Source organism: Phocoena sinus, chromosome 2 (genome assembly GCF_008692025.1).
Source record: "Phocoena sinus isolate mPhoSin1 chromosome 2, mPhoSin1.pri, whole genome shotgun sequence".
Lineage (NCBI taxonomy): Eukaryota > Metazoa > Chordata > Mammalia > Artiodactyla > Phocoenidae > Phocoena > Phocoena sinus.
In genome coordinates this window covers 71,198,303-71,225,652 of record NC_045764.1, presented here as the reverse complement: position 1 = coordinate 71,225,652, position 27,350 = coordinate 71,198,303, and the positions used below count along the sequence as shown (strand labels likewise).

General features: G+C 50.2%; 1 protein-coding gene across 6 annotated transcripts in view; it reads right to left on the bottom strand.

The window, feature by feature from the left end:
- DAPK2 (death associated protein kinase 2) overlaps window positions 1-27,350 on the bottom strand; it is a 120,235-nt gene that overhangs the window by 7,560 nt on the left and 85,325 nt on the right. For 3 of the 6 annotated variants that reach the window (XR_004348568.1, XR_004348570.1, XR_004348569.1), the window contains 6 exons: window positions 18,611-18,740; window positions 12,807-12,855; window positions 12,064-12,090; window positions 9,108-9,260; window positions 8,018-8,063; window positions 1,670-6,630 (listed from right to left, as the gene is read on the bottom strand). Coding sequence is in view for 2 of the 6 variants with exons in the window: in XM_032623570.1 (XP_032479461.1) it covers window positions 8,018-8,063; window positions 9,108-9,260; window positions 12,064-12,090; window positions 12,807-12,855; window positions 18,611-18,740 (405 nt within the window). In the remaining 4 variants the exon portion in view is untranslated. Of the gene's footprint in view, window positions 1-1,669; window positions 6,631-8,017; window positions 8,064-9,107; window positions 9,261-12,063; window positions 12,091-12,806; window positions 12,856-18,610; window positions 18,741-26,448; window positions 26,568-27,350 lie in introns of those variants that run through there. The other 3 variants (XM_032623570.1, XM_032623571.1, XR_004348572.1) reach the window with 2 other exon arrangements.

Sequence of the window (27,350 nt, the reverse complement as noted above, 5' to 3'; positions counted from 1 at the left end):
AAAAAGAAACGAAATTGAGTTATTTGTAGTGAGGTGGATGGACCTAGAGTCTGTCATAGAGTGGAGTAAGTCAGAAAGAGAAAGACAACTACCATATGCTAACACATATATGTGGAATCTAAAAAAAAATGGTACTGATGAACCTAGTTGCAGGGCAGGAATAAAGAGGTAGACCTAGAAAATGGACTTGAGGACATGGGGTGGGAGGGCGACGCTGGGGCGAAGTGAGAGTAGCATCGACATATAGACGCTACCGAATGTAAAATAGTTGGCTGCTGGGAAGCAGCAGCACAGCACAGGGAGATGGGCTCGGTGCTATGCGATGACCCAGAGGGGTGGGATAGGGAGGGTGGGAGGGAGACGCAAGAGGGAGGGGGTATGGGGATATAGGTATGGATATGGCTGATTCACTTTGGTGTACAACAGAAACTAACACAGTACTGTGAAGCAACTATACTCCAATAAAGATCTATTAAAAAAATAAAATAACATCATAAATAAATAAATATCAGGCCTCCTCTACAAACTGCCAACAGTTTGCAACTTTTCGAACCTCCATCTGAGTCACTACTCCAGCCCCATCCTCCACTGAAAGCCAAGGACACATGAGCACCCACTTTCCTCTCGTGCCCAGGACTGTCTCTCTGAGCCTCGCTCCTTCATCTCCCTTAGTGGCATCTCTCTGTACGTGGCATCTCCACCTCTTCCTTTTGCTGGCTGTTTTGCTGGCTGGAGCCTGGGCCCTGCTGGCCTTACCTCCCTGTTTAACCAGGAAAGGAGCACGTGAGCCTTATAGGGACCTGAGTCTCTACCTCCTTATGCCTGGGTGGGGAGAGCTGCAGAGAGGCTGTGTTCCTGCAGGTTGTCCCTACACTGAACAAGCCAATGGAAAGAGGTAAGAATGTCCCTTTCCTTGCCTAACCCAGCCTTACTTTTCTGAGTTAGGTCTCAGCATAGATACACTCTCACTTTTAATCTTCTCCCCGGGACCTTCAGTTTTCTGAGCAAGTTTTCATCCCCAGGAAAAGCTTCAAAAGCTCACCTGTGTGTCCGGAGCCTGTGCTCCGCAACAGGAGAGGCCATAACAGTGAGAGGCCCGCGTACCGCAAAAAAAAAAAAAAAAAAGAAAAGCAGGGGCATGTGACTCCAGAATGTGTATCCAGATGATAAGTAATTATTCTTGATTTTGTCAGGTGTGATAATGGCGCAGTGGTCATAGTAAAAAGAAACTCCCTATCAGAGATTCCTGCTGAAGAATTTATGAGGTTAAGTCAGTCTGAAGTTTGCTTTAAATTACTTCAAAGCTGGGTAACGGGTACGTGGAATTCACTCTGCCATTCTCAATACTTTTGTGCAAGTTTTGAAAATCCCCCATAACAAAAAGTTAAAAACAGAAAGTCTCCCTCTTTTAAATCTCTGTAACCTCCTTCCCTTTAATCTCCATTTGACAGCTCCAGGTTCCTGACACCAAGCTGGGCTCATGCCCATATCCCTCCAAATTCTGCCTGGTACCTTCCCCACAAGGCTACAGCTTGGAGGGGAATGTTGGGGGCAAGACACCCCCCCCGAGAATGTTTCTGCCCTCTGCCACCCCTCTTACCCTTCCTCAGTCAGAGTTCGTCTCCCTCCTGTTTTCTGGAATATTAGGTACCCCTGTTTTCTCACTCACCATGGCCTTCCTCACCTCCCAGTTGGTTGGGGGCCCCATCTGTCCCAGACAGTGAGTCTTCTATTCAGGGGTTGTCTTGTCCTTATCTGTCACCTCCCTCCAGAGCCAGAGCACAGTCAGTGTTTGTTCAATGAACTGGCCTCTTCTGCTCCTCAAATATGCCCACTGCTGGGTCTCCTCTCCAGGGGCAAAGAACCTTCTCCACAGGCCAAGAGTTTCACAGACAAAGCAGAAAAGGCCATTCAGTTCCACAGACATGTACAGAGGCTGCCAGTGGGGGTGGGAGCTGAGCACCCAGCCACCTCCCACAAGGGCCCACAGCCCTGCCTGATGGAGTGAGGTGGGAAGTCGCCACCTTCAAGATCACCTGGAGAGGTGGGTGGCTGGTACGGGGAAGGGGTTCGCAGAGGAGACTCTGGCTTCTCCTACCATTATTACTCTGTTCCATCCCTTCACTGCCAGGACCCTGCATCTGCAGAATCACCGGTTACCACGTTATCACGCCATCTCCACCCTTCCCCACGCAAAAGGGTAATCGTGTGCAGCATGCCTCTGCCTCAGAGCAGGGACAGACTGCTGCCTTCCCCAGGCACCGACTCCCCAGCCTCCTTGGGAATCGCTATTCAGGAAGATGTCACATGCTCACCCTGCGCTCCCCAGGATGGCATTTGCCCAGAGCACAGAGGCTGACCTTTCATTCACAGCCTGGTGAATGAAAGGATCCTCTGTGACGGTAGATGGGCCGGCCCACAGAGCGGCGTCCCCCAGGTCTTCATCCGTCTAGGTACCAACGAAACACCCCATCCCGCCACCATCGGCCCTGCCCTGCCCTGTCCTTCATGTCTCTGTTAAAACGCCAGCTGTGGGTGTGTCGGGAGGAATCTAGCAGGTCCTCTGGCTGGGCATTCCACAGGCTTCCTTGGGCTCCCCTTGGCATCAGGTTCTGCTGCCAAAGGGTGATGGGAGTTGGACCAGCCAGGTGACAGAGGAAGGTCACAATCTCCTCTGATTTCCCTGAAAGACCTGGGGGGCATTTTTCACTTCACTTCATTTTGTCTTTGGAAACTCTTAGTACATAAAAGAGTCTGTTCATAAAACATCTAAATGACAAGTTGTTACCCACGACTGGACACGAACACAGAGAAGACGATTCCACTACTGTGAGGAAAACCACTTAGGGTTCTGACCCCAGCTCTGGGGCTGACTAGCTGGGGGACTCTAGACAAATCCTGTCCTGTAAAATCCTGTAAAAAGAGGGTGTCGGGTGGCTCACGTCTGAGGACCCACCAGTATGGACAGTGTGAAGCTGATGCCAGGATTCTAAAATAACCACTTCTCTCTCCCTTTTCCCAGTCTCCCTAATTCAAACCATCATCCACATCTTACTACTTTATGCATTTATTTCGACCTTCACAAGAAAGTTTGCCCTGAGTTGCTCAGTCAGGGGCTTCCTTTCCTTAGGAAACCTGTTGACTTGGCCAAAGGGACCTTTCATCTTTGCAGTGCCTTATGCCAAATGGGTATATCATGTCCTGTAACAGGGCAGGAAAATTCTTGGAGAGCTCGTAGATGGGTCTTTTGTATCAGTTCTTCCAGACAGGGTTTAGGGAACAGGGCTTTGCCATCTTCCATCGATTCCAAGATGCACATTTTTGGATCTCTGAAATCAGGACTTAACTCCCAAACAGTGGCATCATATCCTTACTGTCGGTCTGAAGTGAAGGCAGGTGTTTCCGGAAGATGACCACACTGATTCTGCCAGCCATTGGGGCCACCCAGCCTCAACTGTTTGACGTTAGATTCTCTGCTCGAGGTTCTTTTGTTTTTGTTTTTCTGTTGTTGTTGTTTTGTTATTCTCACTTGTTTGAGGTTCTTTGGATCCCCACTGATTGTGCAAATACAGAAAGCAAACCTGCACGAGTACCATGGACCTGGGACTCTTATTCTCAGTGGAGGATTTTTCCCATCCCTCTACCCAGTGTCAAGGTTGAGACACACACGTTCCCTTGCCTCCCCCTTCCTGCCTGGTGGCTTTATTTCCCATTTACCCTTTCAGTGAGGGTGTCCCAGCTTTGTATGTGGAATCTCCTATTGGACTTCCCATCCTGGGCTTTTTTTTTCTTTATTTGGCGTCATAAAATAATGATGCATTTACATTTGATGAAAATATGCTTTCTTACAGTGGATGAAAAAAGGTTCTCTTACAAATGTTATATATGATATTTGAAGCGATCCAGCATGCGAATAGAATTAGAGGTAGGATTTTAAAGAAATGGTTTCATGGGATCACAATCTCATGCCTCATCCTAAACCACTCCCCATCTGTGCTGCTCACTGGGCATCCCTGCCCCCACCAGCACGTCAGGCTGTTGACTGCCTGGCGCCCATCATGGCTCCCCATGACTCTTGGGGTGAAGGCAGAGCTCTTTAATACGGCAAAGCCCTGCTGGTCCTGTCTTCTCTCCAGCCCCATCCACACCATACTCTATTCTCTCCCCTCCAGCTTTCTTCCTGTCTGAGCAATTTCAGCTCCCAGGCCCCCTCCCAGTACAGAGCCCTGGCATGACAGCTCTGTGGGGAGCACTACCTTCTCCCTGGTTTGCTTAGCTGATCTCAGCTCCAGCGTCACCACCTCAGGGATGCCTTCCCTGACTAGATCATCCCCCACTGCAGGCTCCTGCAGTGCTGCATCCTTCTCTTTCATTGCATAGGTCCCAGCTGCAGTTCTACCTTTGCAGAATGTTCTTGATGAATGTTGGAATCTGTTACTGGACTGCAAACTTCGTGAGGGCAGGAAACATGCCTGTTTTCACTCAACATTGTATCCCTGGGGCCAGGCTGAATGCCTGGCAGTAGATAGGTGCTTAGAAATTCTTTGTGAATGCATAGATGGATGTGTCTTGGTATAACCTGCCCCACAGCAGAGAGTAAACTCTTGGAGACTGGGGTAGTTAGGGGAAGCAGAAGGAGCGACGGACATCATCAGAAAGTCTCCACTTTTGCCACTATTGTGACCTTGGGCAAATCACATCCTCTCTGTTTCCTCAGCTCCAAATTGGGAATAACACCTACCCCACCTATCTGACGGGGGGTTTGTGAGTCTGTGAAGGCACTTTGAAATGATACGATCTGTTCCCTCACCCCCAAGCTTCTAGCACAGCACTGGGCCCACACTCCACACTCTTTCTATGTGAGCTAGTTGGCTGGCCCCTCCTCCGGGAAAAGGGAGACAAGATGATCCAGTCCTCAGGGAGGGGTGCGCACAGCTTGAGGTCAGGAGGGGAGCACTGAGCCTTGGGCTCCCCAATCTTAATGTCCACCCTCTTCAGACCTTAGGGACATGAGAAAAGGAACCTGCTTGTTGAGTCCTTTCTGGCCTTCATTCCCAACACGAGATTGGAGCCCTTAGCCAGAGGCGGGAAGTGGAGAAGGGCAAGATGCTGCCCCTTCCCTCCTATTCTGCAGGTGATCTTCACACAGGGACACAGCTGGATGGGAACGATAAACTGCGTCCCTTCTAGGACACACTTCTTAGGACAATTGCCTGAAGGTATAAGGCTTCCACCTGACTTGGCAAAATACATGAAAACGCTTACTTTACCTCTGGGATCTGAACTTTAATATTAACGTGGATTTTTACAGTAGAGCCTATTTCTTCCCATATACTTCATCTCAGAGTCGGGCATCCTGGGTTTCCGTTGCATCCGTATCAACTAGCTATGAATGAACCTCGGTCATTTTCCCTCTGGAGGTCAATTTCCTCTTCAGTTACATGGAAATGACAGTAACAACAATCATAATACCACCTACCTTCCTGTCTCACAGGTTCCTTTAAGGATCAAAGCCATAAATGCTTGGTAAGTGAAAAGTCCATAATAAATGAAAGTAATCTTTTTCTCTGTGCATTCAGAATCCCTCCTTCAGCAGCAGGAAAGCACCAAGCCAACTGACTGTTATCCCTAGTTAACTAGAATATTACCCAAGACCTGCAATCTACAAGGTGGGAAGCGAGATGTGAACAAATCCATCATCACAAATCAGTTATCAGGTATCTCTCCAGGGCTAGCCGTCCTCCCTCCGTTGGAGAGTGCACTGATGGGTGTTCATCCTCAATCGTTTTAACAGCTTAGCTGCCCTGCCAGCCACCCTCCCAGAAAACCAGGCTGGTGAGAGGAGGTACAGAATGGATAACCAGCTAGCCCCTCCGTGATTCTGCATTCTGGGAAGAGGGTGGAAGGCTATGCTACAGACACACACCCCTGCAGGAGAATTCTAGTCGATGCCCTGGCAGGGCAGTTGGGAACGGGCTTCAGCAAACCATCCAGGAGGCATTCCTGACTCGATTCTGGTGCTCAGAGCTTCAAGCTGGCCTAGACTTCCTCACTGCGTGATCTGTTGAGCAGCTCCCCTAGGCACTCACTTGAGTCCTGGCAACACACGGAGCTGGGGCTGTCCATGCTCCCACTCTCCAGCTGGAAGCCGCCCACCAGTTCCTGGAGCCACTGTAAGTCTGCCAAGAGCTCCTGCCCCAGGGCTTCAAACTGCACCTGCAGATGGTCCAGTTTCCTGGCTGTGCTCCCGAGGCGGGACCCCGTGGCCCGGATGTCCTCTCGCAGGAGCTTCTTCGAGGACTCTACTTTGCGGAACTCGTACCTGAGCTGGGACAGGTCGTGCCGGGCTCTCTCACTCTCCTCCCGGTACCAAGCCTCCTTCTCATTGTAGATGGAGACCAAGGTCTCCACATCGTCCTGGATGGTGTCACAGGCCCCCGCCAGGGCCCGGCATCCCTGGTCCACCCGAGCCACGTCCTCGACCACACAGGCAAAACGCTCAAAGTTGACATAGGTGTTGTCGGGGGGCATGCTTGAGTGGCATTTGAGGGTGTACTCTCTCAGGCGCTCGGTCTTCAGCTGGGCGGGCTCTGCCTTGCGCTGTTCAGGGGTTCTGATCTCTCCTTTGGACTAGGGGGTGTTTAGACAGAAGGGCCAGAGTTACTTTGACGTCTGCTCCAAGGGCAGTCCAAGGTGCAGGCAGACGGCACACGAGCAGCCTCTTTGCATTCACTGCATGCGCCAGGCCACGGGAGGACCAGGGCGGAATGATCACCCACACAGACCGTAAGAAAGGTCAGGTCGAGGAGGACGGGTGCTGCCTGCACACTCATTTCAGGGCAGGGTGGTCCACGGCCATTAGAGAGGGTCTCCACACGCATAGCATTTAAGGGTGCTCGCACAGACAAGCAGGCTAGAGCCAGGATTCTGCAGGCATCCACTCAAGGGCGGAAGCGTACAAGGCCATGGCTCATGGGGGGAAGCTGGGGGCTTCTCTCCCTCATGGCTGGTGGGCTCCCTGGGCCTTGGCAACACTCAGCAAGCTGAGCTAGGAGGCAGCCCACCAGACTCCCTAGCTCTGTGGTCTGGGCCCAAACCTGGAGGGCCCGTGGCCTTCCCCATCCTTCAACAAGCAGATGAACCTGGCCTTCTCCAGAGCACTCCAGCCCTCCCTGCTCTCCATCTCCCGTGGGCCTCTGCCCCTTCTCATCTGCACCCTCAGATCATCCTCGCCAGCTCTCCCATCTAACAATTTCAGTGAATGGGAAGTCTGGTGACATCCCTGGGAGCACACATCTCATCAGTCAGCAGAAGTAGGGCCAAAATCCCAGTCTCCTGATTCCTATCCTACCAAAGTGCTTTTCACTGGCACTTCACTGTGCCTAGACTGCAACGCCCTCTGAAAACCCAGCAGCTGGAAGCCCAGTTACAAGGCGGGTTAGGCAGGGAGTCACCTTTGTGTCCCCACCCTCCCCAGAGAGAATGGAACTGCCCTAAGGAGTGGCTGCCTCTCTCTCCCAGCAGGCCTCCACCTCAGAGCCCCATTCCCTGAAGTCTCCAGGGGCCTGAGGAAGCCAGTGACCGGTTTGAGTGTCATCCTTTACTCAGGACTTCGAAAGTCAGAAACAAGGAGCCCCGGTTACAAAGTTGAGGTTTTTAACTGTCACTGATCTCTCTCTACAACTGAGGAGTCCTGATTTCTGCTTTGAGAATGACAGTGACGTGTCCTCTGACAAAGAACCCTTTGTAAGATGGGCCCAAAGAACAAGGAGTTCAACTGACATTTGTGAAGGTTTCATTTCATAAGTCACCTGAACACGTGAAATAGAAACTTAAACTTGTAGACCTATTTGAACAAGCCCAGACCCTTAGAAGCCCCCAACTAGCTTTCGTCTGTGCTTGAGGGTCAGTGTTTCAAGCAAAGGCCTTTCCATAGGTCCCCTGCATCCGGCCGCCCCAGGCAGCCCTGGCCACAGAGCAGGGAACTGCTCACTGGAACTCATCACTGTGCCCTTACCGTGATCCAGGGATGTCTGAGAGCCTCTTGGATCGTGAGCCGTTTCCTGCAACGAGGATCAGAAAACAGTGATGGTCCATGAGAAGCTGAGAGCAACAGTCTCCATTCTCACTCTTCTTAGACCTCCTTTTTGGCATTCTTCAACCACTGCCATCAAGCTAGAACAATAAGGTGGATGGGGAACTGGCTGCATTCCCTGCATTCCAGAGAAAGTGGTCCAGGAAGACACCTCAATAAAACGACATCACATAAACCTTCATCTTTGGTCCCGGAGTTGAAGGGGCTGACACCACACTATGGAAGAGTCATAAATGCTCTCCACCGCAAAACCTTTTGGTCTCTGTTTTTCTGTCTGCCTCCCGGATCCACTCTCTGCCCTTCCCTGCTCTGTACCCATGTAGGGTGATCCCATCCCACCTAGCACTGATCTTCAATAGGGAAATTGGGCCCCTGCACTTTAGACGACCCCGCTCTGCCCCTCTCTAAAATCTGTGGGACCAAGAGGATATGGTCTTCTAAAGTCTGTGGACCTTACCCCTGCCTCATCTAGGCCGTGCTCTGGGTACCCAGCACCCTATAAGCCCCTGCCCATCTCCTTCTTCGATCGCACAGCCACGGGGCTCACCCTGGGCCCTGCAGAAGGTGTGGGATTAGCTGGTCTCCTATTCTCCCACTGTTCTGACCCCTCTGGGCCCACTTCCGCCCACTCCCATCCTGAACTGACTTGAAAACCCTGCCACTTTCCTTTTTGAATCCTAGTTCCAGGTGCCTTTGGGACAGACCGCAAAAGATAATGAGCCCTAGAGAAACCCAGGTTGACTTCTACACACACACACACACACACACACACACACACACACACACACACAGAGTTATTTGCATTTCAGCAGAAAAAGAAACCAGAACGACTTGAGGAAACAAGATGAATGCCAAGTCTTGACCAGTCCATACTCCTCAGCACCTGCCCAGATTAGACCACAATGGTCGATGATAGCCCATGGCAAAGCAGGGACAGACGGACACGGCTTTGGGAGAGGTGGCAGGAGAGGGTCAGTACCTGAGAAGCCAGTGCCCTCCTCTGTTCTCTTACCGGGTCTCTTTAACCAGAAGCTTCCGAATGAAGTCCTTGGCCAGCTCGCTGGTCTGGCTGAAGAACTCCTCATCAAAGTTGTAACTCACTGCTGTGATATTTGCCAGTGTTTCCTGCTTTGTGTCTCCCAGAAAAGGGGATGCTCCACTGAGGCTGGGCACACAGAGAGGACACACATGACTGTGGGAAAGTAGATGCAAGTGGGGGTGACGGACTCTGGGAACCCTGACTCGTACTGCTGTGTGGGCATGGGAGGCTCCCCACAACCCTGCTGCCCCCTCTGGGGGGGGGCAGTCAGCAACTCTTCAAATGAGTCCAATTGAATACACTTTATAGAGCTCCTGTGACAGAGAGAAGTACCTGTGATAGAGAGAAACCGTGTCTTCAAGGGACTCAAAACGGGAGGGGAGACAAATACAGAGACCTGGCTCTTCATAATCTCCAGCAGAGCACAGAATAAAACAGGAGGCCAGAAAAAGGGCTGTGGGAGCACAGGACAGAGGGGAGGCCCAGAGCAGGCTTCATGGGAGAGCTGACATTTGCATCAGTTATGTCCTGAAGAACAAAGAGGCTGTCAGCAGTCACAGAAGGAGCTGGAGGGTCTTCTAGGCTAAGGGAGCAGCTTGAGCATAAAGCCTGAGAGGTGTGGCAATAGATGGGCCGTTAGGGACTGGAAGGGTGAGTGATGTTCCCCTGCAGGGTCTGTGGGGAATGTGTTGTTCAAGTAGCGACTCCTGAATCTACTGTCTCCTGACTCATGATCCAGATGTGCCATTGTCCCAGAGGTCCCTGTGCCCTACCCTAGCCCCTCCATGCGCTCCCTGCCTCTATTAATGATGTCACTTCATGAACGTACCCAAGCTAGAAACACAGAATCTTTGACTCTTCCTCCTGTTCCCTCACCATTTCTATCGGTTCCATTTCCTAAATACCTCTTAAAGGTCATCCCTATCTCCATTGACACTTTCTTGGGATAGTGAAAGCAAGGTACCCTGGAAAAAAAAATCTGATATTTCAATCCTGGATATGAATCCCAGCTCTGCCACTCATGTATGAACCTAGGAGAGTTACTCAACCTCTCTGAGCTGCAGTTTCCTCATCTGTAACCTGAAGAAAAGTCTCCACCTCACATGACTGTTGTGAGTAAGTATATATAAAATGTTGAAGAATAACTATATAGAGACTGTTCCGTGCAGTCCTGGCCCATACTAAGAACTCTGGAATTGATGGTCATTATTATTGCCATTGTTAGCTCACAAAGAACCCTCTATGACTCCCTGTTTTCCATAGAATCACATCTGAACTCCTGAGCAAGGCATCAGAAGTTGGTCCACACGCTCCATATATTTCACCACACTTACGAAGTTCACCGCTCCCTTCCTCGGCTAGGACAGCCCTTCCTTCCCTTTCTACCAGGAGAATTCATCTCATTCCTTCTAGCCCAGTTCAAATCAATCTCTCTCTTCTCTGTCTCCCCCTCCCCCTCTCCCATTAAACTTTCTGCAGTCCCAGCAAACCAGTGGCTCTCCCATCTGTGTCTCACAAAGCCATGTTCATACCTAAAGGATAACCTTGGTCCTACAGGGTAAGAGTTCGCTGTCCGGTGTCTCCCACACACACAGGGAGCTCCAGGCAAGCAGGACAGATTCTCCTTCAGGTAGTATCCTGAGTGCCTGGCACAGTGCCCACCATGGAGCAGGCAGCCAATAACCTGTACGGAATTCAATGAGCTACAAGAAGATTGTGTGCCCTGGAGACACTGGAATTCCATACTCTTTTAATATGGAAACCAGAGTTCTGAAGATATCAAGGTGTCAAGAGTCAACATCTGAATATTCTGGCTCTAGTCTGGAACTATACAGCAATGCAGCAAATTCTCTCTCTCTGCAAATTCCTCCTTCAAATTCCTCCAGGGCTTTTAAAAAATACTGATGCCTAGACCCCGCTCCTAGCGATTCTGATTTCATAGATCTGGAGTAGATATTGAAAGGTCTGGCGTGCAGCCAGGGTTGAGACCCGCTGCTGCAGCTCGGGAGACAGGATGGGCGGGGTGGCGGGGGGAGGCGGGAGGTGTCTACCACATCGCACAGAGCTCCCAGTCCAAGGGGAGCCAGAGGGATGCTTTACAGGGATGTTGAGAGAGTTGAGTGCTGGTGCCCCATCCTTCATCCCCTCTGGCTGTGGGCTGCCTCTTACCCAGAGTGCCATAAAAATACCATTTTCCAGGAGTGCTGTGAGAGGAAACAGTTGGGAAGTACTGATGAAATGAACACCAAGTAATCAGCCGTGTCTGTGTCTGAGCAGTGCCGGGAAGTTTGCACGTCGGCTTACTTAACCCTCACAACACACCCATGGCAGGAAGTTTGTGATTCCTATTTTTCTGATGAGAAAAACAGGCCCAGAGATTCAGTCTCTTCCCCAGGCCACAGAGATGGAAAGTGACAGGTCCACTACCCGATGCAGGAAATCTCTGCTTAAGCACTTAATACTTCAGTGACAGGAAAGAGAGACTCTGGGGAAAAGGGAAGAGAGAGCATGTGAGAGGAAAAGGGATCTTGAGAAAGGTGGGGGGAAAGGCAGAGAAAGAAGAGGCAGGGTCAGGAAGGCCATGGAAGCTTGAGGGCTGTCCCAAGGCTTTGGAGTGAAAACTGACATTTTCACAGGAACCCTGGGTCCGGGTGAGGCTGAGCGGTGGACCCCCGACCACAGGAGGGATGCAGACACAGTCTGTGCAGGATGGAGGGCTGCAGGTTCCTGCCCAACCCCAAGCCCAGGGTCAAATGTATGAAATGGAGCTGAGAGCACTTAGCCTCAGGTTTGCTGTGTGGCTCTAACACATCTGGTCGTGGTGGGCACTCAGGAAATGTCAGTCTGTCTGTCTGCCTGCCCCCTCTCATCCCTCCAGCTGCCCCCTGGATCTGAGCTGGGTCAGAGCCCCGGGATCAGTGATACTCACAGGATGTAGGTGATGACGCCGATGCTCCTGTAAAACAAAGAACCGTCGAGTCAGGGCTGCGTGGCTGTCATCCCAGACCAGCAAGGGACTCCCCACGTGGTTCTGAGGGCCCTTTCACGGCAGCCCCTGGATGCCATCTCGAGTCCCACGTCCCTCCCCACTCCACTCTTCAGCAGCAGCCTGGGACTTCTTTGGAGTCATCAAGCGCTGGACGTTGAGTCCAAGGACCCAGGTTCAAGATCAGGTACTCCCGCACATGCAGGCTGCGATGATCACCTCTGAGCCTCTTTCTCCTCTTAAAATGAGGATAATGAGAACTACCTCACAGGACCACTGGGAGGAGTTTAGAAAACCACGTGATCAAGCTGCTTAGCCAACTGTAGAGCGTGGCTCACATGAAATGAGCCCCATCTGTGCAGAGAATCCATCACCGCGGTATCCCCTGGCCCAGCACAGCACCTAGAACATGAGGCTCCCGGTAATCACCTGGCTGACTGGTGGGATGAGCTACCGTCACTATCATCTTTACCGTGGCTGCAGCAGGCCTCGGGTGAGCCTGCACCTCCAGCCTCACCTCTCCCCTTGTTCTCTGCCTCGGCCGTGTGCTAACTGGCCGCGGGTCCAGCACACCCAGAAGAGCCAGGGGCTCTGAAAGGTCAGTGTGAAGGAAGAGGTTTTCACGGTCAAGGGGGATGTCAGCCAGAGCCGGGGTCTGGGCCACCTGGGCGGCCTGTACAACTTACCACATGTCAGCCTCCAGGCCCAGGGGCTCATAGTTCACAATTTCTGGAGCTGAAAGAAGCCATGTTGAAGAGTCAGCAGGGGTATGAAAATGAGAAGAGAGGATAGTAAAGAATTTGAGGGAATTTGGTGCCAAGTGTCTCCATCCTGAGCCCTCACTAAGGAGAATCAGAGAGGCAGATGGGGTGAATCTGGCACTAAGGATTCTGAGGAAGGGAGCTGCCTTTTATCCTGATGGTGAGGAAGACGGGACAAAGGGACTCCTGGAAAAGGAAGAGGAGGGTGGGGAGAGGAAGATGCGGGAGGGGACCATGCGGCCTAGAACAAAACCTGCTTGAGAACTCTCCACTGGAAACCAGTCAGGTCAGCGCTGGAAGGCGATGGAGGAGAAGAGGAGGCAGAGAGGGAATCCACGCTCCTCTGAGTCTGTCTGAAAGAGGGCAAGTCCCACCTGAGGAGCAGGAGGACGTTCTGGTGGCCACTGAGGTGATGAGCCTGTGGTGCCCGAGGGGCATCCAGAGGAAGGTGTCCAGGAACAGGCTGGGTATTGGACGTGGGGGTGGGGTGGACCAGAGCCATCACACAGGCGGAAACAGGAGCCGTGCGAATGCTGCCATGACCAGGAGAAGGTGCAGAGTCTAGGAAAGAAGACTCTACCTGGGACAGAAGAGGACCAAATGGTGCCTGGTGATCAAGCCCATAAGCCCTGGGAAGCAAGTGTTGGATTTCACACTCACTGCAGTGCCCAGAGAGTGCTGAGTGTGGGCAGTGGAGATAAGGGTGCAGACGACTCTCTAAAAAAGCTTGGTGATGAGGGGCTTCCCTGGTGGCGCAGTGGCTGAGAGTCCGCCTGCCGATGCAGGGGACGCGGGTTCGTGCCCCGGTCCGGGAAGATCCCACATGCCGTGGAGCGGCTAGGCCCGTGAGCCATGGGCGCTGAGCCTGCGCATCCGGAGCCTGTGCTCCACAACGGGAGAGGCCACAACAGTGAGAGGCCCACATACCGCAAACAAAACAAAACAAAACAAAAAGCTTGGTGATGAAATAGAGAAGAGAGGATGATAACTAGACAAGGGAGAGGGACTGAAATTTTTAACCACGAATGGAAAAAGGTGGGGAGTGGGAAAGGCTAAGTTTGTTCATCTAGAATAATATCAAAACCTCTGCATCTATAGGATGTGCCCCCATCCCACCCTCCCAGATGCAGGGAACCACTCTCCTGGCTTATTTTTCAGCTTCCTAAAAATGATGCCATACTGCATGGGATCTACTGTCACTTGACTTTTTTTCCCCACTCAAAATGATGCTTCTAGCGTTCATTGAATGTTCATCCATGGTTTTTCATCTTCACTGCTATATAATAGTCCATTGTGTGAATATAGATCATCTTCTAGTCATCCTCTTGTTGATCATTTGGATGGTTTCCACTTCTTTTATTCTTTTATTATATTATTATCTTTTATTGGAAAAACATTGCTATGAACTTTTTTGTACCTGTCTCCTGAGACACACATGAAAGACTTTCTCTAGGACAGTGATATTCAAAGTGCAGTCTGCAGGCAAACAGTCTGCAGACTGTCACTGGTCCTGACAAGATATGTACAGAAATTGACAGTAAGCATTTAGAGACTTGCATAGCAATTTGACATTGCTGCGACACTCAAACCGTGATCACTCTTCTAGGAATTTATTTTTATTGTATCTTACTGAACAAGCAGTCCAGGATAGACTTTTTTTTTTTTTTCCAAGTGGTTCACCATAGTGAGTTTGAGGAGCACAGTTCACTTTCTAGTGCTCATCTACTCGATATACATACACACTCATTTCTGTCCTTCAGGTGCTTTTGTTTGTCCATTTTCATCTGTGCTTTTCATCTTCTTTCTTGTCTTTTCTTTCTAAATCGCTTTTTGTTAGTTTTCTTATTGTTTTTTCCCCCAGCTTCTACTTTTGTAATGGCTACCCCTGAGACTTTACTATGAATATCAAATGAATTCTAACATAAATCAAAATTTTGACCCTCCTCTAACAATACAAGAAACTTAGAACACTAATTTCAAGTACTCTGTCCTAGCTAACGTTATTTTCTTCAGTTTCTAGTTCTTTTTTTCAGTCCTACAATTAAAGCTTCATCATCAGCATCATCGTTATCATTCTTTAGGAAAGAAAATAATTATATTTGCCTAATGTTTTACTGATATCTTTGCTCCTATTACTTCTTGCATTGAGAACTCCCTTCAGAGTCATTTTCCTTAATTCAGGAGTACATCTTTTAGAAGTTCCACTAATGAAGATCTGCTGGAGGTTAACTGTTTTGTCTTTTTTGTTGTTGTTCTTTTTTGTTTTTGCTTTTTTTCTAAATCTCTTACTTTCATTCTTGAAATATAATTTCTCCACAATTATGGGGTTTTAATTTTTCCTCAGCTCTTTGGAGATTATATTCTATTGGACATTGGTTTCCATTGTTGTCTTGAGAAGTATGCTGTCAGTCCAGTTATTGGTTTTTGTTCGTTAATTTTTGTCTTTTGTAGGTAACCTGTCTTTTCTCTCTGGCTGATTTTTAAGATCGTCTCTTTGTATCTGGTGCCCTATACTTTAACTATAATGTGTCTAGGTATAGATTTTTTTTTTTCTGATTGATATACATTGTCCTTTCTGTATCTGGGGATGCATGTTTTTACATTAGATCTGAAAATTCTCAGCCGTTCTATTCAGATATTGCTCCTGTATTGTCTTTATTCCCTCATCTGGGAATCCAAATAGACCTATGTTAGGCTTCTTATTTTAAACTTATTCCACTTATCCTCTCTTTAATATTTCTGTATCTTTGTCACTCTGTGGTATTCTAGCTGATTTTTTCCACCTCAGTCTTCCAATTCTTTAATTCTCTCCTCAGCTGTGTATAATCTGCTGTTTGCCCCATCCACTGAGTTTTAAATTTCAATGAGTATATATTGAATTTCTTAAAGTTCTATCTGGTTCTTTGAAAAATCTGCCTCGTCATTTTTGAATCTCTTGTTGCCTGCTCATTCTTGTGAGTCTACCTGTTATTTCTATATACGTTCCATTTATTTAATAGTCAACATCTGATAATTTTAATATCCTACATCCTTGAACATCTAAATCTTGCTAGTCTCTGATAAATGCTGATATGTATACTTGCCTTTAGGAGAGGTCCTCCTATTGAATATTCTTGCTACTCACCGCTCCAGCTCTACGTTCATAGGCAGGACAGGTGATGCTGAAGGAGTTACTTCACTTAAAGATTTATCTTACTTCCTATGAGTCCAGAATTGCATGAAAAATAATATTTTTCTCAAGAATCCAGTTTTGTAGTGAGAGGACCTTTTGGAAGACCTGGTCCACCCCACTCCCAGAAGCTGACACTTTTTAACCCTGGTCTCAGGTTAAAATTTCAAAGAATGATGGGAATAGGGAAGAGTGCTTATACCCTGTGTTCAGGGGTCTTGGGAAAAGGAAGTCATCATAATTTGGTCAGGGGCTTAGAGAAACCACCCTATATATCTGTAAGGTGCAAATAAGACCAGTTCTGGGCTGGAGCTGTGTCACACTGGCTCACAAGAGTCAACTGTGTGCATCTTTGCCCAACTCTGAATTCAGTGACAACATGTTGGTAGGTTGAAATTGGCAGATGCTATTCAACCTAATTAGGGTTGTATTCTGTTTTGTTTTGAGACCTGGTTGTTAAGACATTTACCAGTAGACCACTGGGAAAAACCCTCCACAGTCTGGCTCTGCCCATCAATATCCCACTGACACTGCCAGCCCGTGTGAACCCTCTGATCCATCTAGAGTGGACAGTGGGGCTTCCCTGGTGGCGCAGTGGTTGAGAGTCCGCTTGCCGATGCAGGGGACACGGGTTCGTGCCCCGGTCCGGGAGGATCCCACATGCCGTGCAGCGGCTGGGCCCGTGAGCCATGGCCTCTGAGCCTGCGCGTCGGAGCCTGTGCTCCGCAACGGGAGAGGCCACAACAGTGAGAGGCCCGCGTACCGCAAAAAAAAAAAAAAAAAAAAAAAAAAAAAAAGAGAAATAGAGTGGACAGTGAATGGTCCCTGATAAATGCACTCATTCTGGCCCTTCACCCCTGCTGTGGTAACTCTGAATCCAGGATGTGCACCTCCTCTACCCTGGCTCCTTCCCAACCCCCCTTAGATCCTCCCACACCCACAGCGACAGCACTTTGTCCCTCACTGACTCAAGGCCAGGACTGATCCCACTGACCTTGTGAGAGTGGATATCTTGTCTGAACAGTCTTTCAGAGCTGTCTATATCACTCCCCTTACACTTAACCACATCCTGTCTCATGTCACCTCTTCCATGACTGCCCTGAATTTCTAGTTGAACCATTTATTATCATTCAACACTTGGTATGAACTTAAATAAACATGCATTTTTACCACATATGTGAATGGCGGGCAGCAACTGCTATCCTGAACAAAATTTGAGACTAGACTCCTGCACCCCAGGTTCAAGTTGGCCCTGCCACCAACTCACTGTGTGACCCTAGGTGCGCCAGTCTGAGTGTGGCTTCTTACTATCACTGTGTCCCCAGTACCTAATAACTGTCATATAGTAGGTGGAGAATAACCACTGGTTGACCTTAAGTAAAATCCCCTAGCTCTCCAAGTCCACATTTAAACTAGATCAGGTGATCTGAAAACATCCTTTCAGCACTCTTATTTGATGGTTTGATGTCTTGTTTCCAAAACTAAATTGAACACTCCTTGAGGGCAAGGTCTTCTTATAGAGGACAACGTGGTCTAATGGAAAAAGCACAGGCTTTGATGTTGGATGTATCTGTTTTTGAATCTCTGCTCTACCACCTACTGGTTGTTTTGCCTTAAACAAGGCACTTGATGGAGAAGATATTTTAAATCTGCTTCATTAGATCCTATAAGGATTAATTTGGACAATGCCTGTAGAGCACCAGGCATAGTGCTTGGCACACAGCAAGGTTTCCCTGCCAGGGGGTCTGTGGGGCCTCTGCAGTTTCATTCCACAGTGCCTGCAGAGCTGCTATGTGTGGCCTGAAAATCTATCAGGGTGGATGTTCTGACGCATCCCGTCTTCCTTTTTGATTAGACTGTGGTCAGAAGTTTGAGCCCCCAGGCTTTGAGGAGACCATTCCCTCCCTCCATCTCTAAGACCACTCCAACTCCCAAAGCAGAGAGGTGTTGGTTCTGAACTTTCATTCCTTTCCCCTCTGCAAAGCTGTTTCTTTATGACCATTCCCCCTCCCCGCCGACCTGTGGTGCAAGTCCCACCAGGCCTGGGCCAAGGCTGAGAGACACAGAGGGAAGACAGAGCCGCCAGGGCTCTGCTGGAGCTGGGCCTCCTGTGCGTGAATGCAGGTCAGGCACACAGGAGAGGCGAGCAGCTGAATCTGGCATCTGGCAGAAGACTTCCCTTCTCTTTTTCAGGAAATCAAAAGCTACTCCAGAAAAGGTTGAGTTTATGGGAATGCAAGAGGGCGAGGTAATTTTAAATGTTCATAATCTCTTCTAAGAGCAGGCAGTGGAGCCAGCTCTGGGAGAATTTAACTCTGCAAAGGGCTCTAGCCCCACCTGGCCTCTCACTGCCCCACTGGGCGCTCAAGGCCAGCACCTGGACCCTCATCCAGAGGCCGGTGAGACACTTCTTTCCCTACTCATTAGATTTCTAGGGGGTCTCCAAGGCATCATCTCTCAGCCCATAGGCCACAGCTCCACACGCAGGGTTTACTACTGGGATTTCTCTACCTCCTGATCCCAGATTCTCAGTTGGGAGAGAAACAGGCCTAAAACTCACCAACAAATTCTGGCGTCCCAAAAATGTTCTTAAATTCAACTCCATCTTCTATTTCATGAGCCAGGCCAAAGTCAATCAGCTTGATGTGTGGAATGGGAATATTCTTGTCCAACAACATAATGTTTTCTGGCTGGAGAACAAAAAAAGAGAAGAAAGGGGATAAAAGAAAAGATGGTAATTAAAGCCCTATTTTATGTTTTTGCTTTGGTTTTGGGGTGGGGTTTGGTGTTCTTTTTTGGGACACCAAAACAGCATAAACACTTTCTTGTTTTTGTGTCCTCAGTCTTCTCCTGTGAACTCAAAAACAGCCACAACGCCAAGGGCAAGGCCTGGGTTTTACCAAACCTGCTGCTGACAGCAGAACCAGACTCTGGCTTTAATCCTGTTTCTGTCTCTGAATGGCAGATCCCTTTAATGCAGTGCCTCTGTTTCCCCATCTGTCAAATGGGGCCAGGGAGATACTTGCAGCATTTCCTGTAAACAAAACCACTGCCTCTCTGGGTGTATGTGGGTGGGGAGGGGCACTGCAACGTAGCCTCACTTTACACATGGCTTATTGACCTCCATTTTCCTGACCACCTCTTTCCCCTGGCTGGTCAGCTTCCTGTGGACAACACTCCCCTCCTGTAGACTAACGGTATGGCTCACACTTCTCTATGTGTTTAACTAACATTGGCCCTCAGTGGGACACAGGAAAAAAAAACACCTAATTTCCAGGGAAAATACCAGCTGCCCAGACTATTCCCAGCCCAGTAAAACAGCTGCCAGATCTTGGGCTTCCCTGGTGGCGCAGTGGTTGAGAGTCCACCTGCCGATGCAGGGGACACGGGTTCGTGCCCCGGTCCGGGAAGATCCCACATGCCACGGAGCAGCTGGCCCCGTGAGCCATGGTCGCTGAGCCTGCGCATCCAGAGCCTGTGCTCCGCAACGGGAGCGGCCACAACAGTGAGAGGGCCGTGTACCACAAAAAAACAAACAAACAAACAGAAAAACAGTTGCCAGATCTAACACAACTGTAGGGGGTGGGGTGTGTAGGTAGGGGGACAGCCCTGCCCTGGCCTCACTCAGCCCAGGCACCCAGTGAGGCTAGAACAGGATCCTGAGCCTAGCCTTCTCACTCCCACCCAACCACGCAGAGCACTCAGTGGGTGAGCAGGTCCCTCTATTCATCTTCTTCCCTGCTACTCCTCGCCAGGACCGTCCTAGATCCCATTCGAAATGGAATGCCTTGAAAACACACATCTACACAAAAACTGGTACACAAATGTTCACAGCAGCATATTCAGAATAGTCCCAAAGTGGAAGCAACACAAATGTCCATCAACTGATGAGTAGGTAAACAAAATGGGGTATATCCATACAGCAGAATACTATTCAGTCATAAAAAGGAATGAAGGTGGAGAAAAAAGTAAAAAGGAATGACGTACTGATACATGCCACACCGTGGATGAACCTTGACAACATGGTGCTAAGTGAAAGATCAGTCGCCCAAAACCACAGATTATATGACTGCATTTATATAAGATACCCAGAATAGGCAAATCCACAGAAACAGAGTAGATGGGGAGTTGCCTAGGACTAGGGGATTGCGGAGTGACTGCTAATAGGTACGGGGTTTCCTTTGGGGGTGATGAAAATGTTTTAAAATTGATTGCAGTGTTAGTTGTGCAACTTTGTAAATTGTAGACTTTAAATGGGTGAATTACATGCTAGTGACATATAAATCTCAATAGAGCGGTTTTAAATCAATAGCTAAGTAAATAAATAAGTGTTTAAGAAAACTGAATGTCCCTGTTTCTCGAAGTACTGGAGAATTTCCCACCTTGCACTTTTGCTCTCATCATCTGCTCTACCTGGAAAGCCTCTGCTCAATCTCGGCCCACTGAAATCCTAGCCAGGCTTCAAAGTCTAACTCAGTCCACCTCTTCCTTGAAACCTTTCCTCAGCAGCACTGAGCCTTCTCCCCCCATCCACAGACGTGAACCCTCCCTCCCCCGGGGCCCCTTCATGCTCATTGGAACATTTCTGCTATGACAGTTGTCACACTCTCTCTTGTCCGACAGTTCTCGATGTCTATCCTTGATGCTCTACTGGACCCTCAGCTGGAGGGAGGATTCAGGTCTTTGCATCTCCACCCCCCACAGCGCAGAGCTCAGAGTGGGGCAGGTGGAGGGTGGCCCTAAAAGTTGGCTGAACTGATTCTGAATCTGCTTTGAAGACAGCCCAGGTGTCCCCATCCCGAACTTCCTGGCTCCCTGGTCTCTGTGACCTCACTTCACAGTGGCTGGAAACTTTCACTCAAGTGTGTTGGACGAGGAATCCCTCCTTTTTTAAAAAAAAAAATATATAATATGTTTCCTTTTGCATTTTAAAAGTGTGTTTATTCTTTTCCCCCTCTGGAGATTTCTCTCAACTTATTTTGAAACTGTGTCAAAGTCCTTTCCCAAGGCAGGGCGGTTCCTTACACTCTGCAGAAAGGAGAGTGAGGGCAGGGGGAGGTCAGGACACAGGATGCAGGCTTGGGGCCCCCTCCAGTGCCCTGACCCGGCCCTCCGGTGGCTGCCCAGGGACCCCAAGCATCCTGGCACCCCATGTGGTGAGCTGAACCCTCCCTGCTGCCCACCATCTCCTGAGCAGGGGGCTTCTCCTCCCTCCATTCCACCACGTTCCTCAGCCACCTTTTGGGAACTTCTCTCTTCCTGGGAACGGCCCTGAGGCTTCTCCCTGGGGCTGAGGGGCCCGGTCCGGGTCCTCCTGACCACCACCCAAAACCTGCTGAACAGGGCTGGGAGCCGCAGTGGACAGAGGCAGACACACTAGCCCTGGTGGTCCCCAGGACTGGGGGGCAGTAGGGGTGGGGGGCAGGGACCCCACAGGAAGGAAGGAGGAACAATTGGAGGCAGGATTCTCCCAGGCATTCCTGGAGAATCCCTGGGAGAATCCCAGGAGATTCTCCCTAAGAAGTGAGAAGTAAGTCAGAAAGAGAACGACAAATACCGTATGCTAACACATATATATGGAATTTAAGGGGAAAAAATGTCATTAAGAACCTAGGGGTAAGACAGGAATAAAGACACAGACCTACTAGAGAATGGACTTGAGGATATGGGGAGGGGGAAGGGTGAGCTGTGACAAAGCGAGAGAGTGGCATGGACATATATACACTACCAAACGTAAAATAGATAGCTAGTGGGAAGCAGCCGCATAGCACAGGGAGACCAGCTCAGTGCTTTGTGACCACCTAGAGGGGTGGGATAGGGAGGGTGGGAGGGAGGGAGACGCAAGAGGGAAGAGATATGGGAACATATGTATATGTATAACTGATTCACTTTGTTATAAAGCAGAAGCTAACACACCATTGTAAAGCAATTATACTCCAATAAAGATGTAAAAAAAAAAAAAAAGTGAGAAGCATCCTTGCCTCGCATCCTCTCACCTTGGTGGCCCACAGTCCAGGGGAAACAGCCTCTCCACTGGCTTGTGAGAACCTCCATGCAAGGCCACGTTTTCTCACCTGAGTCCCGTCTGTCCCCTGCCCCACCCCAAGAACCTATCACAGCAGGTGACTGCTCCCCTGCGTGGGACACTCTCCCTGCACTGTCCGTACCCCCAACCTGGCTAATTCACATTCACATTTCAGCAAAAATAGTACCTCCTCCAGAAAGCCTCCCCCTGCTGCCCACACCCGACACTACTCCAGTTCCCATCAAACCCTGCACCTCCCCTATTTCAGTGCTTTTCCCACTACCTCGAGCTTGTCAGTTTACCGACCTGTCTGCCCCACTGGGCCCGAGGGTTTAACTCCTATCAACTACCCAAAGGTTAGCATAGAGCCTGACATCCACCAGGTGCTCGGTAAATGTTCCCCAAATGAAGACAGGTGCCATTTAGTAAATCCCTACAATGTGCAGGTCCAGTGCTAACCAGGCACATGACATACTTTATACCTCACTGACCCTCTCACTACCTTATACGGTGGGTGTTTATCATTCCTCTTTCTTAGGAAAAGAAACCAAAACTGAAAAAATACTGATTCATGGACCAGGAAGTTTAACCTCTTTCTGTCCGACTCCAAAGCCTGTGCTCCTAACCACTAGACTAAATGGTCCCCCTTCCCTGCTTCTCAAGGGTCCTGGGAATCTATCCCAGGAAGAAGTGGGAATGCAGCTTGGTCCTAGCAGCCTGGGGCAAATTCGCACCCTGGCTCAGGCACAGCTGTTTTCCTGCCCCGACACCTGTTTCCCATCCCAGGATGCCTTTCTTCCTGTGACGCTTTCACCCTGGTGAGCAGCCCCACGCCCCGCCCTTGGCCTGGCCCTCGTGCTGTGTCCAGAGACTCAGAAAGGAGCGTCAGGACCTCCTGGGCTGAACCCCCTCATTTCAGTGAGAAAACAGAAGTCCTGGCAAAGAGAGTCCCAAGACAGGTCTGCATAAAGTGATGGGGGTCTAGGGGTTTCAGGCTGGGAGGTGGGCCCCCCAAGAATGCTCTGCTAGGTGGTGGAGACCTGGGTCCTTGTCCCCACCTCACTCACTTCTCACAAGTTGGATCATTTGGACCAGATGCACCTTCACCTCAGACCAGCCCTGACTGGGAGTACACGGAGGTCACAGGCTCCCCGCCACCAATGCTTCCTACTTCCTGCCCAGGCTACCAAGGAGATCCTAGGCTGGCCAGGGGACCTGGACCCCATATCTGCAGCTTCTCCGACTTTCAGCAAGGCTTCCTTCTTGCTATCCCAACCTCCCGTAATAATCTGATGAGGCGAGGAAGCAAGGTAGGGACTGACACTTACTGCACATCTACCAAGGCAGGCATTGCACTAGTACTCTATGTCATCCTTGCAGCCACCCTGAGTGGTAGGTACTATTATCAACCCCATCCCACAGATGAGGAAACAGAGGCTTAGAATGATAAAACATGCACCCAAGGTCCAACAGCTCATAATGGCAGAGTCAGGATGAGCTTCCCGGGAAGTCCAGCTCCTGCTCTCTCCACCACAGCACCCTATTTGGTTAAATATCTTCAGTGGTCCTACTGACCACCAGGGTAGGGTGGTGGAAAAGAGCCCAGGCCTGGGTATTGGGAAATTCCAATTTCAACTCTACCACCCAAGGCTGTGTGAGCTTAAGCAGGCTACTTCCTCTCTCTGGGCCTCTGTCTCCCAACTTCAAAATAGACCCTGGATGATAGCCAAAGCCTCTTCAAGCTCTAGGCCCTGTAGCTGCCAGGTGGTACATCCTCCAAGCTGGCTGGGCCAATTCCCACTCCTCTGGGCCCCAAGGCAGGACCACAAAGCCTCAGGTCTCCTGGTTCCAGGGCAGGAAAGAAGAGTAGACTGCCAAGCCAGACTGCCCTTGGGGTAGTGCGAGCCCATCCACACTCCCTCACTCCTGTCATTCTCCTCCAGCTTTATTTACTTCAACCAAATACTTCACCCACACACCTGACGTCACCTCCAAAGCACGGCTGGAGGAAGGGATCACATTTCCATAGATGCTGCCACTGCCGAGCCCAGGGCCCATGGCGTAGCCACCAGGAGGTGAAAGTTTCCCCACCTGTTAAAATAAAGCCACCAACTCAGCCCATCAGGCAGACAGCTGTGGGCCAATGTGCCCTTTAGCAGCCCAGTGGATCTGGCCTGAGGCACCTACTATGGTGCCATCTGGAAGCTGATCCTCTTGGGGGGGGGGCCCTTGTCGGGTGATCCCTACTGGCCTGGTACAGCATGTCTAAGAGCCCCTGCAGGACAAAGGCAGCCTCAGGGGATCTATGAAGTGAGGTTCCAAAGACCAGAGCTTAGAGTCAGGCCTGGGCTCAGATTCCACCTCTACCTCTCACAGTGAAACCTGGGCAAAGTCATTGGACCTCCTGGAGCCTTGGTTTCCCCATCTGCAAAATGGGAACACCTACCAAGGCATACAGTGTCCTGAGAATTCAGGGAGATGGTCCATGTAAGGAGCGGTGCCCAAGGAGATTTCAGAGCAGGGTGGCTATGTTTGCTCTCTCCTTTCAGGGATGCAGCAGTGACAACAGTCGTCCCTGGGAACTTTACTGAAACCCTGCTGAATCTGAAGAACATGCCCTTCGCAGACCTGCCTCCTCCCCCACTCATCTTCTGCTTGCCTCCCCCCATCCCGTTTCCCCCCCAGACTCACAATGTTGGGGCTGCAAGGGACCTCAGAGACCGTTTAGCTCCTTCATGCTGCAGAACTGCCCAGAGAGGTCAAGGAAATGCCAAGGATACCAAGCAAAGAGCAGAGCCCAAGTCTGCTGACCCTCGGCCCAGTGCCCTCTCCAGGTGCCTGCACGGCCTGCCCATCACCAGGTGAGGCTGCCCAGCTCAGCAGAGCTGGAGCCCAGCCAGGTCTGTGCTGTGGGGACAAGGAAGCTGTCTAGGAACCTTCCCTGGAAATGTCAAGCACAGTCCCAGGTTATTCAGCAAGTGCTGGGCAACCTGAGAAAGCAGGGCCGCATGCTGCCAGGGCTCTGTGGGCAGGTTTCCATGGTGCTGAAGCAAATTCTCCCCACCGACCCCCCAGCACACTGTAGATGAGACCACAGGCAGCCCTTCCCCACCAGGCTCCAGTGCGGCCCGGGCCCAACGTCCACCTTCATCAACATTCAAGGCCCTCCCACCTCTGGACAGCACACCCTCTGCCTCGTGCCAGCGGACCTTCATCACCCCCACCCCAACCTGCAGTTCACTCTGCTGGAATGCCTTCCTGACAGGCTTCCTCCCCTCTCACCACCCAGCTCCAGCACTTCCCCACTGGAACATCTTCTGTGACCCCCTCCCCGTCAATACACACAGCTAGTTGTTTCTACCCAAGGGCCGGCAAGGTACACGGACATACCTCTGGCAGAGAACCAACTGCACTACAACTACTCCCCACTAACCTGACGCCCCACAGGGGAGGACAGGGGCTTTGCCTCTCTTTTCCATCCCTCGCACCCAAGAGGGACTGCAATGTAGTAGGTGCTCAGGAATGGTTTACCAGGTAAAGGAATGAAAGAATCGGCGTAGTCACATGTGTGTCTCTTGCACAACCTGCTTTTAGGGAGTCAACACAGACAATGACTAAGAGCCTTAGATCCTGGGTTCGAATCCCAGTTTTGCCATTTACCAGCAGTCTGACACCAGGCAAGTTACTTAACCTCTCTCAGCCTCAGGCTTCTCACTTGTAAATTAGGGGTAACAATGAAACCTACCTCAAGAGGGTTACTAAGAGGATCAAACAAGGCATATAAAGTGGCCTGTAGCCGTTGTCATCATCTCTGTGCTTATTTTCCTGGTCTTGCCGCTCCTCTCCAGAGGTCTTTATCATCTGCCTATTGAACTCTTACCCATCTTTCCAGGCCCAGTCAAAATGCTATCTTCTCCAGGAAGCATCATCTGGATACCCAGCCCAGCCCTCCTTCTTTCTCCCAGCTCCACACTCGTGCAGCAATCTTGACCTGCAGCACCAAGCACTGCCAAGACCTTTATGTGTTAGTCTTGCCTCCCCCACCAGACTGCACACTTGCTGAGGGCAGTGCCTGTGTTTCCAAAGGCACCCAATCTGAAGTTTCACGCATAGCAAAACCTACAGCACTTAGTTTACGAAGCGTTTACGCACCTCTTACTTGATTCTCACTCTCTGAGGTAGGTACCGTCATCACCCCATTTTACAGATGAAGAAGTCAAGGCTCAGAGAGGTTAAACGCTTGCCCAAGATGCCTGTGTGCTCTCTCCTCTCCCATGTTGCCTCGCTTCCTCTAGCTGATGTAAGGGTGCCCACTTAGATCACCCCAGCCGGCTGGCAAAGTTGGCATTTCCATCTCAGCTCTGGTAACTCACCAGCTTGCTGGTCCAGCTCCATGTTTTTCTGTCTTTCTTTTTTTTAACTGATGCGTTCCTCTTTTTTTTTTTTTTTTTTGGGCTGCATCAGGTCTTAGTTGTGGCACATGGAATCTTTGTTGCGGTGCGCAAGCTCCAGAATGCTTGGGCTCTTCGTTGTGGCGTGGGTTTCTCTCTAGTTTCAGCACTCTGTAGTTGTGGCGCGCCAGCTCCAGAGCACGTGGGCTCTGTAGTTTGTGGCATGCAGGCTCTCTAGTTGAGGCACGCAGGCTTAGTTGCCCTGCGGCATGTGGATTCTTAGTTCCCCGACCAGGGATCGAACCCTTGTAACCTGCATTGGAAGGTGGATTCTTAACCACTGGACCAGCAGGGAAGTCCCTCCAGCTCCATGTTTTTCCTAGAAAATGCACATCTTAGGGAAGGGCCCCAACCCAGTTGCACTGGATTTGTTAAACCACAGCTTCTGGACATTCACTCATGGCCTGCTTCTCTATGGGAGGCTGCTGCATGGTTCTAGAAGCCCTGCCTGGTAAAGTCAGAGAAAACCACTACCTACTGTCTCTGTGCTCTTATTGGGTAGAGGGAGGGAAATAAAAATTCACTTTCAAGGCCATTCTAGGACCACTGGATTTCAGCCTTGGGCCAGTCAGCAATGCTGGCTCTCTGGTCTGTGCCACACGACAACCAGCATTTGCCTTGGGCTCTCCTCACACATCACCTTATTCCTCACAGCCGCCAAGCAGTGGATGGTCGGAGCCTCCATTTAACCACTGAGGAACCTGGGCCTGAATCCAGGCACTCTGAGCCCCAAGCTGTGCTTTGGGGCCCATCTGAGCTAGTTACCCATTGGAATCCCCTGGGGACTGTGTTAAAAATACCAAAGCAATTAAATCAACCCACCA